This window comes from Phocoena phocoena, chromosome 8 (genome assembly GCF_963924675.1).
Source record: "Phocoena phocoena chromosome 8, mPhoPho1.1, whole genome shotgun sequence".
Lineage (NCBI taxonomy): Eukaryota > Metazoa > Chordata > Mammalia > Artiodactyla > Phocoenidae > Phocoena > Phocoena phocoena.
In genome coordinates, this window is record NC_089226.1 from 49,557,464 (window position 1) to 49,573,950 (window position 16,487).

General features: G+C 38.7%; 1 protein-coding gene across 12 annotated transcripts in view; it reads left to right on the top strand.

The window, feature by feature from the left end:
- The window catches only part of DLG2 (discs large MAGUK scaffold protein 2), a 928,219-nt gene that overhangs the window by 861,541 nt on the left and 50,191 nt on the right, over positions 1-16,487 (top strand). For all 12 annotated transcript variants that reach the window (XM_065883319.1, XM_065883310.1, XM_065883311.1 and 9 more), the window contains one exon: positions 5,638-5,713. In XM_065883319.1, coding sequence (XP_065739391.1) covers positions 5,638-5,713 — 76 coding nt within the window. The remainder of the gene's footprint in view (positions 1-5,637; positions 5,714-16,487) is intronic.

The following is a 16,487-nucleotide window of genomic DNA, read 5'->3' on the forward strand; positions in this document are numbered from 1 at the left end:
AAATAAAAAAAAATCTTTAAAAATAAATTCACCATAATTTTTCAAGTCTGTGTTAATATCCTAATTTCACCAACATGAAACCTGAGATCCTAAGAGGTTGAGTGACCTGCCCTAAGTCATAGAGCTAATAAGTGGCAGATGCAGAATTCCAACCCAGACTTGTGAGACTTCAAAACCTGGGCTTTTAGCACAGAATCTCTTTTCTGAGATTACATAGTTTCTGAGGGGCCAAACTAGGATTTGTTCCACTGTCTCTTAATCCAAGTCTCTATTCATTACCCCACAGTGACTGTCACCTGGGCTCTCAGATGACAGCTTGCAGCTAGCATTGCATAAGGGTTTACTCACTTAGCTTCCCTGCAAGCCTGTGGCCGGTAACCTATATGGCATTTCAATTCTCCTTGCAACAGGGCCTTACGGAGCACAGGCAAAGGGATACCCAGCACCAAATGATGTTCCCACCATCCATTGCTCCAAGCCTGCCCTCATTGTTTGTTTGGCGGGAACCTGAAAACGCCAGATGGGAGATGGGTGAGAAGGCAAAGGAAGACAGTTGGGCTCATTAAAGGATGACCATGTGGTATTCTCTGGAGACGCTAGGTGTCAGAATTGATTGCTCAAGTTTTGCCATCCAGTTTATGTTTTCAGTGTTTTGGTCAGTGACCAAACCAGGGCGGAGAGGATTATTTCTGCTTAAATAATCTAATTAATTGCTTGCCTCTTGCGTGTGAGAGAAGTGTGTCAGTCCTTTCATCGCAATTCAGTCTTTCTACACAGGTGACCCACCATTCCCTTAGGTAAAGATCTATGGGTCTTAACATCGTGTGTTTCTGCTAAAGGAGTCTCAGTAAAATAACTAGATAAGGTAATACTAAACTTTTGCATAGATTCCTACCAAGTACAATAAAAAGTCATAAAATGGTCAACAACTTTTTAATCAGAAACACTGGTTGTTTGGGCAAGTCACTTCAACTCTCTGAGCCTTGGTTTTCACACCCAGGTCAAGAACCAGTAGCCTCCTTGATGATTCATTCATTCATTTACCAACAAAGATTAAGCACCTCCTATATGCCCAGCTCCATCTTAAGCCCTGGATCACTGTACAGATTATAGATAATACAGGTAAAGTTTAGCATAGCTTCTAATACTTCTGTGCTTACTCAAATGATATATGTTTTCCTTTCTTCAGAGTTTGAGCTTTTGATGTTCGAAACAACATAGCATTATGTAGGGCCCTATTTCTCCACCCTAACTGATCTTGGCAATAAACTATCCACATGTATCCCAAGAAGCACTAGGAGAAAGGACAGGGTTGAGGCAAGTGAAGAAAAAAGATGAGCCACATCCCCTGCTACCCATGAGAAGGGTTTGCAGAGATCCCCAAGAGGCAATCGACATGAGCCTCTGGGATAGAAAAACACAACTATTGTTGGGGATGCAGTGAATGTAAAGACCGCTGAGAGAGATCAGTCCAATGTTTCTGATGTAACATTGCAAATAGACATCTAGCTAACCTGAATTTCAGTGTTAAAAGCAAATTTATTCTGAGTTTTGAGGCGAGCCTGTCATAACAGGTATTATCTCAGTGACTCTTTGCTTGAGTTTGGTTATGGTTTATTTAATTCAGGACATTTGGGATTTGGGATGCAAGGAAGGGGGATGGCTGTCATTTGTGAGAAACTCAGCCCAGACGTCTAAGGAACTATATTGGTCTTAAAATTGTGGGTGACCATCTAAAATCTCGTTTGTTGTAACCCATTGGATATGGGAGGCATGGAAGGTCTTTAAGTGTTGCTTCCCAAACAGAGTGGATGTGGCCAGACACTGAAGTTAGCTGTTAAAAGATGTGTGCTCAGCCCCTATTTCTACCACTTTCTAATTCGGCAAGCTTCAAGTCTTAGCTTTCCCAGCCATAAAATGGGGTTGAGAATACCACACTTGCTTATGTCGGGGCCAAATGAGATGATGTAAATGTGAAGGAATTTTTCATTAATAATTATATGTTAAAACTTCAGCTACCACTTATATCATCATCATCATTATCATTCAAGAAACTTTCAACCCAAGTAGAAGTCACAACTTTCTGACTTCCTTTTTTTTTTTATACATCTTTATTGGAGTATAATTGCTTTACAATGTTGTGTTAGTTTCGCTGTACAACAAAGTGAATCAGCCATATGCATACGTATATTCCCATATCCCGTCTCTCTTGAGCCTCCCTCCCACCCTCCCTATCCCACCCCTCTAGGTCATCACAAAGCACCGAGCTGATCTCCCTGTGCTATGTGGCTGCTTCCCACTAGCTATCTATTTCACGTTTGGTAGTGTATATATGTCAGTGCTACTCTCTCACTACATCCCAGCCTCGCCTTCCCCTGTTGTGTCCTCAGGTCCGTTCTCAACATCTGCATCTTCATTCCTACCCTACTACTAGGTTCATCAGTACCAATTTTCTAGGTTCCATATATATGCGTTAGCATACGGTATTTATTTTTCTCTTTCTGACTTGCTTCACTCTGTATGACAGACTCTAGGTCCTTCCACTTCACTACAAATAACTCAATTTTGTTCCTTTTTATAGCTGAGTAATATTCCATTGTATATATGTGCCACATCTTCTTTATCCATTCATCTGTCAGTGGACATTTAGGTTGTTTCCATATCCTGGCTATTGTAAATAGTGCTGCAGTGAACATTGTGGTACATGACTCTTTTTGAATTATGGTTTTCTCAGGGTATATGCCCAGTAGTGGGATTGCTGGGTCATATGGTAGTTCTATTTTTAGTTTTCTAAGGAACTTCCATGCTGTTCTCCATAGTGGCTATATCAATTTACATTCCCACCAACAGTGCAAGAGGGTTCCCTTTTCTTCACAAACTCTGGAGCATTTATTGTTTGTAGATTTTTTTGATGATGGCCATTCTGACTGGTGTGAAGTGATACCTCATTGTGGGTTTGATTTGCATTTCTCTAATCATTAGTGATATTGAGCATCTTTTCATGTGTTTGTTGGCCATCTGTATGTCTTCTTTGAAGAAATGTCTATTTAGGTCTTCTGCACATTTTTGGATTGGGTTGTTTATTCTTTTGGTATTGAGCTGCGTGAGCTGCTTGTATATTTTGGAGATTAATCCTTTGTCTGACTTCCTTCTTGAGTGAACCAAAATCTGTCACCTATACAGTAAGACTTAATTTTTTTTTTTACTTTTTTTATTGCTTGTTTGAAGATTAGTAATAAACGATAGCAAACATTAGGTTTGTTTGTGTGTGTCTGTCTGTCCATCTGACTTAGTCTTTGCAACCCGTTTGAGATTTAAGTGATGAACCACTAAAATGGCCTAATAGAAACATTTTTTAAGAAATATGAAAGGGATGAACTTAGAAACCATGGGGGAAAAGTTAGAATGCTCTAAGCAATTCTTAGAATATTGAGTTCAGCCTAATATTATTTATGTTTGGGGCCCATGTGAGTTCTGTCACTTTATGCAGAATTTATTTGCATAGCCTAATCAAATAACCATATATTCTCTGCATGTTACAGTCATTTTGGCATCATCCAATGTACTAGTGTTCCCATAATTAGGCTGGTTAATGCAAAGAAGCCAGGATAAGGTCAGGGCAGAGATGAATATGAATTAGCATTTGCACTTGGATTAAAACTGAGAAAAGCTGAAGTAGCTCGGAGTAGGCATTTTCTCAGTGAGCATCTTTCCACTTGGCAGTCTACCTTATCTGAAGTCTTCCTTGATCTCCTCCTAACTGTTGTATGTTGGGTGCAAGTAGAAACTCTTAGTGGAGCATATTGCTTTCATATCTGAGGTTAGATTTGAAGAATTTTCTTCATCTGTTTCCACTCAAATATTCTACTCTCACACTGAAATAAATATATTCTGAAACTCCATTCTGTAACTATAGAAACCCTGATCTTCAGTGCATTTCAGCTGGAAACACAAAAGAACGCTAAGTTAAAGAGGAGTATGTTGTTCATTATTGATCTATGAACAGCTTAGATTTCATAAGCCATTAAGTTTCTGTAGATTCAGGGTTTTTACCTCTTCTTTTTCTTTCCCCATTTTTGAAATTAGAGCTAGCCATATTTAAACAAAAAAAAAATGATGCTAAAACAATGCAATGAATATGATTTTAGTTCAACTGATATTTATTGAGGACTTGCTATAATACACTGAGTGACATGTGGACTTGCCCTCAAGGAACATACAGCCTTGTATGCGCAACTCAAAAATAAACAAGACACAAGGAAACGAGATAACACCAATATAGACATACAAATAAATGTCATGGGGCTTAGAGGAAAGAATGATCATGTCTAATTAGAGAGGCTCAAAAAAGAATCAGAAGTATCTAACTTCTCTTACCTCTTTTCAGCCCCATCCTTCAATTAGGCACAAGTCCTGCCAACTTTATGTTATTAATATTTCTCCAAACCTTCCCTCTCCTCCACCTCATTATCACTTCTCATCATTTCTTGCCTGGATTATGGCAGTAGCTTCTAAATAGGCCTCCTGCTTCCCACTGTTCTTTCCCTCCTCCAATCTATCTTCCTCCTCCCGCAGAGTCATGTATTTAAAATGCTAATGTCTATCACTTCTCAGATTTATAGCCTCCAGTAAATCATGAGGATTCCCCAAAGGAAAACCCCATGTCCTCAGAGTAGACAGATACCCTTTATAAGGAGGTCTCACCACCTCTTCAGCCTCATGTCCCTGTGCTGTATGTACCCTGTACCAGAATCTTCCTGCAATCTTTAGCTTGATCATATCCTCGGGTCATGGTACATGTTGTTCCTCCTGTCTGGGAGATTCTCCCTAAACTTTTCCCACTGACAAGCTCTTTCTCACCATTTAAGTCTCACATAAATTGACACCTCCTCCAGGAAGCCCACTCCATTGCTTTCCACACCCCTTTATCTTCCTCCATGAGATAAATGTGCCCATATTGCTATCAGCAATCTTTTGTGCAGCAATATCTGTCATTTTATCCCTCTGTCCCTGCCAAGAACACATTATTGTGTGTTCATTAAAGTCGTGCTTTTTAATTTCTTTTTTCTTTGTTCCCCAGCACCTTACTTGATACAGGGTAGGCATTCAGTAAGTGTTTGGTGAATGAATGAAGGTGAAATAATGAAAACTGCAGAGATGGCAGTGGAAGGACATTGGGGCAAAGGAAAAGTTCAAGATTATCTGTAACATGTTTGGTTTTGAGGTGAAGGTAAATAAATACCCCAGTATTCCTAAAGGGAAGGGAACAAAAGGGAAACAAAAAGAGAGGAGATATTAGGAGATGAGAGCTTACTTAGCTTCCTAGGTATTCATCTATGTGGACTGTGATTTCTTGAAATAGATTTTGATTGATTCAGGCATTTAAATAACAAATATTGGGGTTTTGTTGCTTCCAAATACGTGACTCTCAGTACATATAACATAAAAATTGCAAGGAATGTGTTAGCAGCTTAGAGATATCATACCAAGACTTTTTATACTGAACAAAGAAGAGAAATATTTTAAAACACATTTTATTTGAGCTGTAGGATAAGAAGAGGTGTTCTTCATTTGATAAGAAACTTAATCATAAATGCCTTGCCATGTGATAGACTCTTTATTTTCCATTTTCTTTAGGGTGGAAAGAAAGGAGCGTGCCCGATTGAAGACAGTGAAGTTTAATGCAAAACCTGGAGTGATTGATTCAAAAGGGGTAGGTACAAAATAATCGAAACATTAAATTCTCTCGTCTGCCATGGATTTAACTATAATTGACATTTAAGCTGTTGCTAACAAACAGATTATGGAGCTACTGGACTGTAGAGCACTGTTATAAATGTATTGCTATGCAGTGATGAAATTTCTGATGAAGTAGATTTATGATAAATAAATTTTGGGAGTAAAGCTGCTAGTGGTCAGCAGAAATGATGGGTTATGAAGGTGATGTAATGACTATAGTGAGGAAGAAAAAAATAGTTTTGATGTTATTTCTTTAATTTTTTTCTTTTAAATTAAATATTCTAAAAGGATAGATTCCATAAAAGATACCTGCTCATCATAAAATATGTCTAGTCCTTTATGTATTATAAAGTCAGGATAGTCATGGAAATATACATATGGATCACCTAAGTGAATACATGGATTGTTGTGACAGACATAGAAAAGAAGAAAGTAAACAAATGAAATTTAGAGTTATGCAACCATCACCACAGTCAATTTTAGAACATTTCATCACCCCATAAAGAAATCTATAGCTGTCACTTCCCTCTCCCTCAACCCCAGCCCCTCCCCACCCAGCCTAGGCAACTACTAATCTACTTTGTCTCTATATATTTGCCCATTCTGGATAGTTCATATAAATGGAATTGTATACTATGTGGTCTTTTGTGACTGTTTTTTTCACTTTACATAATGTTCTCAAAGTGCCTCTGTGTTGTAGCATAAATAAATACTTTTTTTCTTTTCATTGCCAAACAATATTCCATTGTATGGATATACCTCATCTAATTTATCCACTCATCAGGTGATGGACATTTGCATTGTTTCCACTTTGGGACTGTTATGGATAATGTTGCTATAAATATTTGTGCACAAATTTTTGGGTAGACGTATACTCTTATTTCCATTGGGAATATACCTAGGAGTGGAATTTCTGGGTCATAATGATAGTTCTATATTTAACATTTTGGGGAACTGCCAGACTGTTTTCCAAGGTGGCTATAACATTCTACATTCCCACCATCAGTGTATGAGGGTTCCAGTTTCTCTACATCCTCACCAACACTTGTTATTATGTCTTTCTGCTTATAGTCATCCTGTTTGGTCTGATGTGGTATCTCATTGTGGTTATGATTTTTATTTCCCTAATGACCATTGGTATAGAACATCTTTTCATGTGCTTATTGACCATTTGTATATCTTCCTTGGAGAAATGTCTATTCAGATCCTTTGCCCATTTTTAAAATCGGGTTCCTTTGTTGTTGTTGAGTTGTAGAAGTTCTTTGTATATTCCAGATATTAATCTCTTATCAAATATATGCTTTCCAAATATTTTCTCCCATTCTATGAGTTGTCTCTCTTGATAGTGTCATTTGATTCACAAAAGTTTTTAATTTTGACAAAGACCAATTTATCTTATTTTTTCTTTTGTTGCTTGTGTTTTTGTTATTATATCTAAAAAACCAAGGCCATGAAGATTTATGCCCGTATTTTCTTCTAAGAATTTTGTAGTTTTAGCTCTTACATTTAGGTGGTTGATCCATTTTGAATTAGTTTTTGTATACGATATGAAGTAGGGTTGCAATTTCATTCTTTTGCACATGAATTGTTTTCTGTTTATTTTTGGATTGTTCACTGCAAGTGTATAGAAATACAGTTATTGTGTATATCAATCTTTTATCCTGCTACCTTGCTGAATCCATTTATTAATTGTAGTAGCTTTTTGGTAGATTCCTCAGGATTTTCTATCTACAAGATCATGTCATATGTAAAAAGAGAGAGTTTTACTTCTTTCTTTCCAATCTTGATGACTTTTATTTCTTTATCATAACTGATTGTCTTGTCTAGAACTTCCAGTGTTGGATGGAAGTCGCAAAAACATTCATCCTTGTCTTGTTCCTGACCTTAAGGGGAAAGCATTTAATCTTTCCTATTAAGTATGATGTTAGCTGTGGGTTGTAAAGCTTTTTAAATTTAGTATTTTTAAGTCATAGTACTAGTATCTTATTGCTATATTGTAAAATACCTTTCCCCACCTTCTGCCTTCCTGTTCTCTTTCTCTTCATCTCCTTTCCTTTACTTTTCTGTTCTAATAATTTTGGCTGTGAACATCACACTGAACCACAAGTTTAGGTCAATAGATGTCACCATGAAAAACGAGAAGAAAAGCTCACAAGTTTTGAGCCCTAAACCACAACACTGCCCTTTGTATTTTGAAATAGAAGTGTCACTGGGCAGCCCAGTCATTGACATAATAATTTACTTTCCCCTAAAACATTCAGGTGAAATGGGAATTTATTTAAACATGGTATCACTCTTAAAAAAAAAAAAAGTGAGGCTGTATGTCATCATGCATGGAGTCCTTTCAAACAAATACTGCTTCCGTACAAAGGGGTAGGATTTTTCATTGATTCTTGGTGAGAATTTAAGGATAGATTTCCTGTTTGTTTCATATATATAGTTGGATATACATCAGAGAATTTTTGTTGAATACCTACCATGTGCCAGACTCAGGATTAGAACTTGTAAAAGATACAAAGTGTAACATAGGCCCTTCCCCTCAAGAGCTCCTAACATCAGTTAGAACCAGATGTCTTTTTGTTAAGGCCAAAACTTGTGTTGTGTTTTTTTTAAATCATATTGCTAAATACAGTTAGGTATGAGCCAATGAATAGAATATAAATTCAAGGACTTGAATGACTGTTGAAGGAGAAGCAGTGATCATGTGAAAAGGGAAACCCTGGACTGAAAGTCATGAGAGTCAGGTAGCCTGGGTTCTGGTTTCAGTTCATTACTAAGTCACCACTGCTCTTTGAACCTCATTAGCAAAATAGCAGCTTTGAACTACATCAGGGATGTCAAACAAGTTTCATCTCCTATGGGAACCGATGAATTGATGGTTTCTAACTAGAGTATTGTGTTGAAAATGACTCTGAGGCCATATGTAACTTCAGCAGGAAAAGTGTTATGATTGATTAGTCATGCCTAGCACAACATTGGGAATTGTTCTCTATTTGAGGTCCCCGGATTCAATGATTTTTTAAGGTGCCTTCCAGCAATAATTCTCTAAGAGCCTGTGAATTAAGAAATAATAAACCAAAGTTTTCTAAGTCCCCATGAGAACAATACATCAATGAGAAGACTCTTGCCCTGAAGTAGAAAGCAAAGGACAATTAAGAGAAAGTGCACTGAAGAAAGGCCAGCTCTGTGTAGAGTTGGGAAAGTCAGGAGACGCCACTCACTCTGAGCCTTGGACAAGGACTACAGAAATAAGTCATTGTTACAAAGGCCTCAGTCTCTGGGACCCTGGGGTAAATTCAGCATAATCTGAAGAGGAAAGCTGTTTGGAATGAGAAAGAGAATGGGATATTTTAAGTAACTTTATCATTAGATGGCATTCACAGAGCATTGTGAGATGTTGGGGATTCAGAGTGAAAGCCATGGTTACTACCCTGGAGGATCTTAGAATCAATTAGTATGTATAAAGCAGGCTGTGACAAGAGCCTTATTAGTAGTGTGTACAAGAGCTATGGGGATTCAAATGAATGGATGTGGGAATGACCAGAGAGCACTTCATAGAAGGACTTTGGCTTTAATTAGCCTATCAGTGCTTGAGTTACTTTTCCAGAACTATTCATCAATTTTTAAAAATTGAGTGCTGCACAGCACCAGCTACCGTGCTAGGTGCCTTGTAGGGCAGCAAAGTGATTAAAAAGGCAAAGACTTTTTATACTTTTATAAAAAGTATACTTTTTATACTTTCATACCACGGAGCTCACAAAGAGAAATATAAGCAGGCAAACAATGGTGATACAATATCACTGATGATCCCCATAAATTTAGGGAATTAGTCTCTATTTTAAATATCAGGAGATTGCACCTCAGGAAGATTAACTAATTTACCTAAGATCACACAGCTAGTATGTACAAAAGTCAGTTTTAAATTCAAATCCTTTTGACAGTAGAACATTTGCCCTTTTCATTACCTCACACTATCCCTTATTCTGTTGGAGATCAGAAGAAGAGGAGAGTTACTAATTATGCCTTGGATAAGAGAGAAGACTTCAAAGAGAAGGTGATACTTCAGCAAGATCTTGAAGTTTGAGTAAGAGTTTGCCACACATAAGAAACAACATGTACATGAAGGTGGAAACCGTAGGCATATTGGAGTAAGGCCAAGCAGGTCAGGGACACCAGATGGAAGGTGTGGATGTGTGGTGGGAGTTGTAGCTAATGGGGCTGACTGGAAAGATCTGGAAGGTTGGGAAGCTTGTATGGAAAGCCTGACTATGAGCTTTGATGCTTCCTGGGTTTGGAGAGTTTCTATGAGGAAATCTGAGGCTTTCCATTACAAAGTGCCCATTTGCTACAAATGAAATGCCCAGGCTTTCTGTCCACCTCATGTGCCTTCACAAAGTCTGTGTCTACACAAGACAAGTGGACAGTTGTGTCAGTAACCCAGATAATTCCAGCCTACCCAGACCCAAGTGGCCATCTGTTTGGATGGATCTCCTTGAGAACTGTCTCAGTGCCCCAGATCTCAATGCACTCAAGCTTTCCTGAGAATGTCAGCTAAATTTCTAATGAATCTCCATTCAAACTAGCTTCTGTTGAAAACTTAATCACCACCTTAATTAATTTCTTGCATTGTTCTTCTACCTTTTTTATCAATTTTCTAATCAGCCATTCTATTTTATTTATTGAGACATTTAAGAAATTGTATAATCTTCAGAATCAACCTGTTTTCCATTGAAAAATCAGTGGTATTTAGTGATTTATGCTAAATTTTGTTTTATTTTTATTTAAAAGTCCCTATAATTTAAGGAAGGGAAATATATGTCTGAAAGAGTATGAGAGAACTATTAATATTCTTACTAAATGTCAGCAATGTGCAATGTATAAGGGTTCCCTTTGCATTGTAAATCCTTTCTAAAGTAAGGTAAGCTATAAATAACTAGTCCTATTTAGCCACAGGCTTGTACAAAGCAGAAATGATAGGTATTACTCAAAGTAGTAGGAGTATGCATTGTAGAAACCTAGACAGCTTACACACTTCTCTTAATCACCACAACAAAACTTGAAGGGAAATCATTTATTCCCTCTTTATAGATTTAAAGAAGCTGAGGCTTGGAGAGGTGAAGAAATCTGAACCCATGTCTGATTGATTCCAAAACCCATAATCTGTTTACTATAGCATGCTTTCTCCCTTGTTAAAACCATGTCGCATTTGTGCATTTTAAGAAAAATGAAGAAATAAATTGAATTGGGTTTAGCTTTGTCAAAAACTAACCTCGGCTTAAACTTAAATTCTAAAAGAGGGAAGCTGGTTTCCTCAATGATGTGCATCTTTCTGTACTGAGAACATTTCTGAAGGGAGCTTGGGGCTGCACACTTTCTCTGTTGTGGTATGCCAGAGTAAAATGAAGTCTTGGAAAACATGTTCAGTCATTTAATAAACTTTTATTAGGTGCCAATACAAGGCAGCTTGCTGCACAGTGTGGACCAAGATGAGTAAGTCATGGTCACTGCCCTGAAGGAGCAGGGATACTAGAGGAGAAAATGGGTCTCCACAGGGAGGAAGCGATTCATACTAAATAAGAGGGACAGGAAGCTTGCTCTGAAGTTCAGGCTCCCCTAAACTTGATTCTAGCTTGGAAGCTGGGGGGATTTGAATTGGGGAGCCTTGAAAGATTAGTAAAGCTTGCAAGGAATGGGCAGTGGCGTAGGAATAAGATACTGGACACATGCGAAGTAAAACACAGTTTGCTTTCACTTCAAGCAACAGTTGATGAAGAATGGAAACTCAGAACTGGAAAGTAAGACTCAAGTCAGTTCTGGTGCTTTAAATTTTCCAAGAAACTTGTACTTAATCCTGTAGACAGTGAAGAATTTTAACAGTTGTGACCAAACCCAACCTAGTGATTTCCTCTGGGCTCCACCCTTAATGTATCTGGATTGCTGCCCAAATGTCACTCCCAGGCAGAGCTCGAAACTTACTCATCTTTGTGCCCCTAGCACTTAGCACAGTGTCTACCGGACACATATTGGCTACTCAGTCCACCCTTTTTAGAGGAAAGGTGAGTGAATGATCAAAAGTAGGTTTCCAAGAGGTCAGTCTGGCGACCATGGGAAAGACAGTTTGGAGGGGAGAGAGACTGACATTGGGGGATGTTGGGATAGCTAAAGCAGTATTGTGGGTACAAGATTCTGAAAATCTGAATTTCAAACAGTGGCAACGGAAAGGAAAATAGGGAACTGTTGCTAAAGAGATCAGAGAGGACCATCATCCTTGGACATCTGACCTCATATTCTGTTTCCTTTTCTAAAGCCTTGAGCTCCCTTTCAGAGGGCATGTTGACTGGGAGAAGGGGACATGGGGCAGATGGGAGGTATTGGTGATAGGATCATGGCAGTCTCCCTGAATCAAACTGGAGCTAGCATTAAGAAGCCTCAGTTCTGTTTCATATACTCTTGGAAATTCCCATATGGTCATTGGATCCTACTATGTCATTTACAGATGAAGAAACAGAATCATTTTTCTGGAACACACAGAGAGTTAGTAGCAGAGCCTGCCATTGAATCATTTATCAAAAAAGTGACTTGACAGTCAGTGTTTTGTTAGCAAGACAGGAATTATGTTTGCTTCACCAGGGTGAGTTATGAGGATTGCTTTTGTAACAGCTTCAAAGTGACATTTTGAGTTTCAAAGGAAAGGTCATTACTGCCCTCAAAAAAAGGGAAACCTTCTTAATAGAGCTAGTTTTTGGGTGGCCAGAGCCCAGTGAAGAGCTCAGATGTCCAGAGTGACCTAGAGATTCAGGAAGGATGGGATGAAAGGAGAGCCATACTGCCTCAGTCCACAGCCATCAGGAAGGCAGCATTTCTGCTCAAAGTTCATAAACTCAGGAAAGGCTACCCCTCAGGTTCTTTATTATCACTTTCCTATTCCAGGCCTTCTACGAGTTTCCCAATTGTTCTTCCTGGCTCTAGCCTTTCTCCTCTGATTCTTTCCCCATACTGCATGCAGGGTGGTTTTAACCAGTCTAACGTTTTTACATAAAGAGCCAAGACAGGGTTGTGTCCGGGGAATTCTGCAGTGTCACCAGTGCAGCATGGGAAGAGCTGCTAACTCACTATATTTTCTTTTGAAAGTGATAATCACATTTTTCCAAACCTTGAGCTCCCACGTCCACTGAGAGCCATGTGAGCAGCACACAGATAATTCTCTGGTTAAAGAAATGCTAGTGGCTTCTCTGCAGATGGTTCTCAAAGGGGCCCACAGTTGAGTTTCCTTCTCTGATACATGTAAGGAGGGGTCCCTATCTCAACCTTGAAAGCCAGCTGAACTCAACGAACATTTTTTACTGAATAAATACATGTGATTTTACTTACTCCTCATAGGGTATTTGTCAAGTTACTAATGAGGGAACTGCTAGTCTGTGGAATGGAATGGAGAATAAATCATGTTCCTTGTGTGTTTCCATGCATATTTATTTCTTGGGTCACTTCCCTTGTAGGTCCAAAAACTACCATTGTTGAAACAACCAAGTTAATCTGCAGCCTTATATACTAAAGTTAGTATAATTAATAACTGACAAAATCTGTCCACTACAGACATACACATTCATTTTTACAGTATGTTTTAGTTTGTTCAGTTCTTCCACCTTAATAATATTGTTAAAACACTTTGTTGTTGTTGTTTTGTACATTTTGACTCGAATGTGTTTGAATAACCTCATCCGCAGGAGGAAAAAAGTACAAAAGTTGTAAATTTTTTAAAATACCTTTGAAATTCAGTGTTATCTTCATTGCCTAATTAGGCTAAAGCTTTCACTTCATGAATGTTAGAAAGAATATGGTAAATTGAAACATAATAGATTCACTTGCTCATAGTGTTTCCTCCCCTCTAATGTTTTCAGCTTTTTAACAGACATTTGTTGAGGCCATACTATGTGCCACATACCAATTTAAGCAATGGGAAGTACACCATGAATAAGACAGGGTTCCAGCCTGTAGGAATCATAAAATGTTCTGTGGAGATAAACATATCAGCAAATGACAAATAGAATCCGCTAAGTGCTGAGTGAGAAGTGAGGCCAAAATACTATTTGAACTCAGACCTGGAATACTTAAGCCTCCTTTGGAGTTCATAGGCAAGTTCCTAGAAGATATAATGTCCCAAATGAGCCTTGAAGGATCAGTAGAATCTAGTGTGAAAGGCTGGAAAGACCTCTGTATTTTGTAGGCAGAGGGGAGGGCATGTAAAGACAGGAAGCAGCCCAGTGTGTGCAGGGAAGCCAAAGAAGCCTCGTGTTACTTAAATGCAAGAGCTTAAGTACAGAGCTGCAAGTGTCAGCCAAGAAGGCAGAGGGGAAGTCAGGACCCAGATCTCGAGGGCGGTGGGGAGGCTTTGGAGGATTTTAGCAAGATTAGATTAGAACTTTAGCAGATCGCTCTCCTGCTGTGTGGAATAAATTTCCAAAAGGAGGCAACCCTAGAAAGCTGGAGTCCATTTTAACAATGCAGGTGAGACATGGAGTTAGCCTAACCTAGGACGACAGAGTAGCAACAGAGAGGAAAGAAGAGACCAGAAAATATTTAGCCTGAGGCACCTATATCAGCATCAGCTGAGGCTCTTTATTAAAAATGGAGATGCCCAGGCTCAAACCCAGCCCTGTGGAATCAGAATCTCTGGGGATGGAGATAGGAAAGTTGCATGTTAATAAGCTCCCAGGAAAATTCTATAGGCTTGCTAAAATTCGAGATACACAGGTATAGCAGAAAGGTTTGATATAACACAGAATGACCAGTTTCTATCAGAATTATCATAATATATCTAAGCCTTAATCACCTGATATGTAAAAATGGAAATCATATTAAAAGAGCTAATATATGTAAAGTACCTAGAAATATTACTCCCTTACTCCCACCCCCCGCACACACACACACACACACACTGTGCTATGGGTGGAGAGGGAGGGAGAGTTGGCCCTACAGCCTTGCCATACACCTACTGGCACAGGGGTGTTCCTGACTATGTGCTTGCTGACTTTATAACTAGGCAGGAAGGTAGAGGTGACAGCAGACTAATCTCAGTCTTCCACTCCTGTCCCTGCTGTTGGCTGCTATCAGGATTGTTTCTGAGTTGTCTACCATGTTGTGTAATTACCTGTGGAAAATTCCAGAACAGACTTGATCAGTGCTTACTACATTGGAGAACTGCTGCCTTCTCTTCAGTATGCCAGTTACTCTGAACATCCATAGACTGCCTTATGTTCTACAGGTTATTTTTATAGGCATTGCTCATTTGCGTCTTACGAAAATTCTTAATATGCCCATTTTATGGATGAGAAAACTGAAGCTTAGAAAGGATGAATAACTTACCCAAGTTCACAGAGCTAGTAAGTGACAGAGCTGGGCCCTGCATGATGACATATTGTGTGAGCAGAGTAGAATAATTGATTCTTTAAGGCATTTTATATATGAACTCATTCTAGATGTTATTAGCATAGCTAATTCTATCTATTTAATTAGTGATGCTAAGGCTAAAGTAATATAAATAGGAGATGTATAATTTGTGGTTATATGAATAACAAGTATAGTTTCATCAGATGAGAACACTGACTTTTTGTTCAATTTTCTTCCCGCTATTAATTCAGGTTGTTAAGTATTATGCAGAAAATTTGGCTCAAACCCATTTCTACGTTGGGAGTTATTCATGAATCAATTCTGACTCACTACAGGGCTTCCTTTAACCTGACTCTTTAAGGTAAAAGAGCCAGAGTCACACCTCAGAGCTTGCATGTTTCACTTTGCAAAAGTTTTTTTTTTTTTTTTAAATGTATTTATTTGGCTGCGTTGGGTCTTCATTGCTGCACGCGGGCTCTCTCTAGTTAACAGCGAGTGGGGGCTACTCTGTTACGGTGCACGGGCTTCTTCTTGTAGTGGCTTCTCTTGTTGCGGAGCATGGGCTCTAGGCGTGTGGGCTTCAGTAGTTATGGCACACAGGCTCAGTAGTTATGGCTCACGGGCTCTTGAGCACAGGCTCAGTAGTTGTGGTGCACGGGCTTAGTTGCTCCGTGGCATGTGGGATCTTCCTGGACCAGGGTTCGAACCCATGTCCCCTGCTTTGGCAGGCAGATTCTTAACTACTGCGCCACCAGGGAAGCCCCTGCAAAAGTTTTTAACTCCTTAAAAGCTCAAACATCAGTACTGAAAGATAAAGATGCAGAAGCTACTGTCCAGTCATCTGACTTCCTCACTATGGTAATTATAGGCAGAGTCTCAACAAGCCAAAACAGTATATCTTGCCTCTTTTCAACTGTACACTGTGTCTATATGTAGGTAGAAAGTCTTTTTTTTAATGACAGATCATGTAATATCTGAAAAACTTTCAGCAACAGCTTCCAGTGTGTTCCTAATACTCATTAAAAAATACCTAATTACTTTGCCCTTTTATTTTAAAAAATAGCCTCTGAAATTAGACTGCCTTGGGGTCTATTCTTAGCTATTTGATCTGGAACTAGTAGCTTCTCTTTCTGAGACTCTGATTTTTCAACTGTAATAAAATCTAGAAAGTAGGTTGCAAGTTCCTTGAAGGCAGGGAATGTGATTTATTTAAGGCCTAAAATAGTTCATGGCACTCAACCAATAATTACTGAATTAAATAATGTGAGAGTAAAAAAGGTGATATATTAGGAGAAAAGGTATATAAATTAGAGTGTACAGTCTACATGTTTTTTGCTGTAGTTTGTGAATGGAGAACTAGA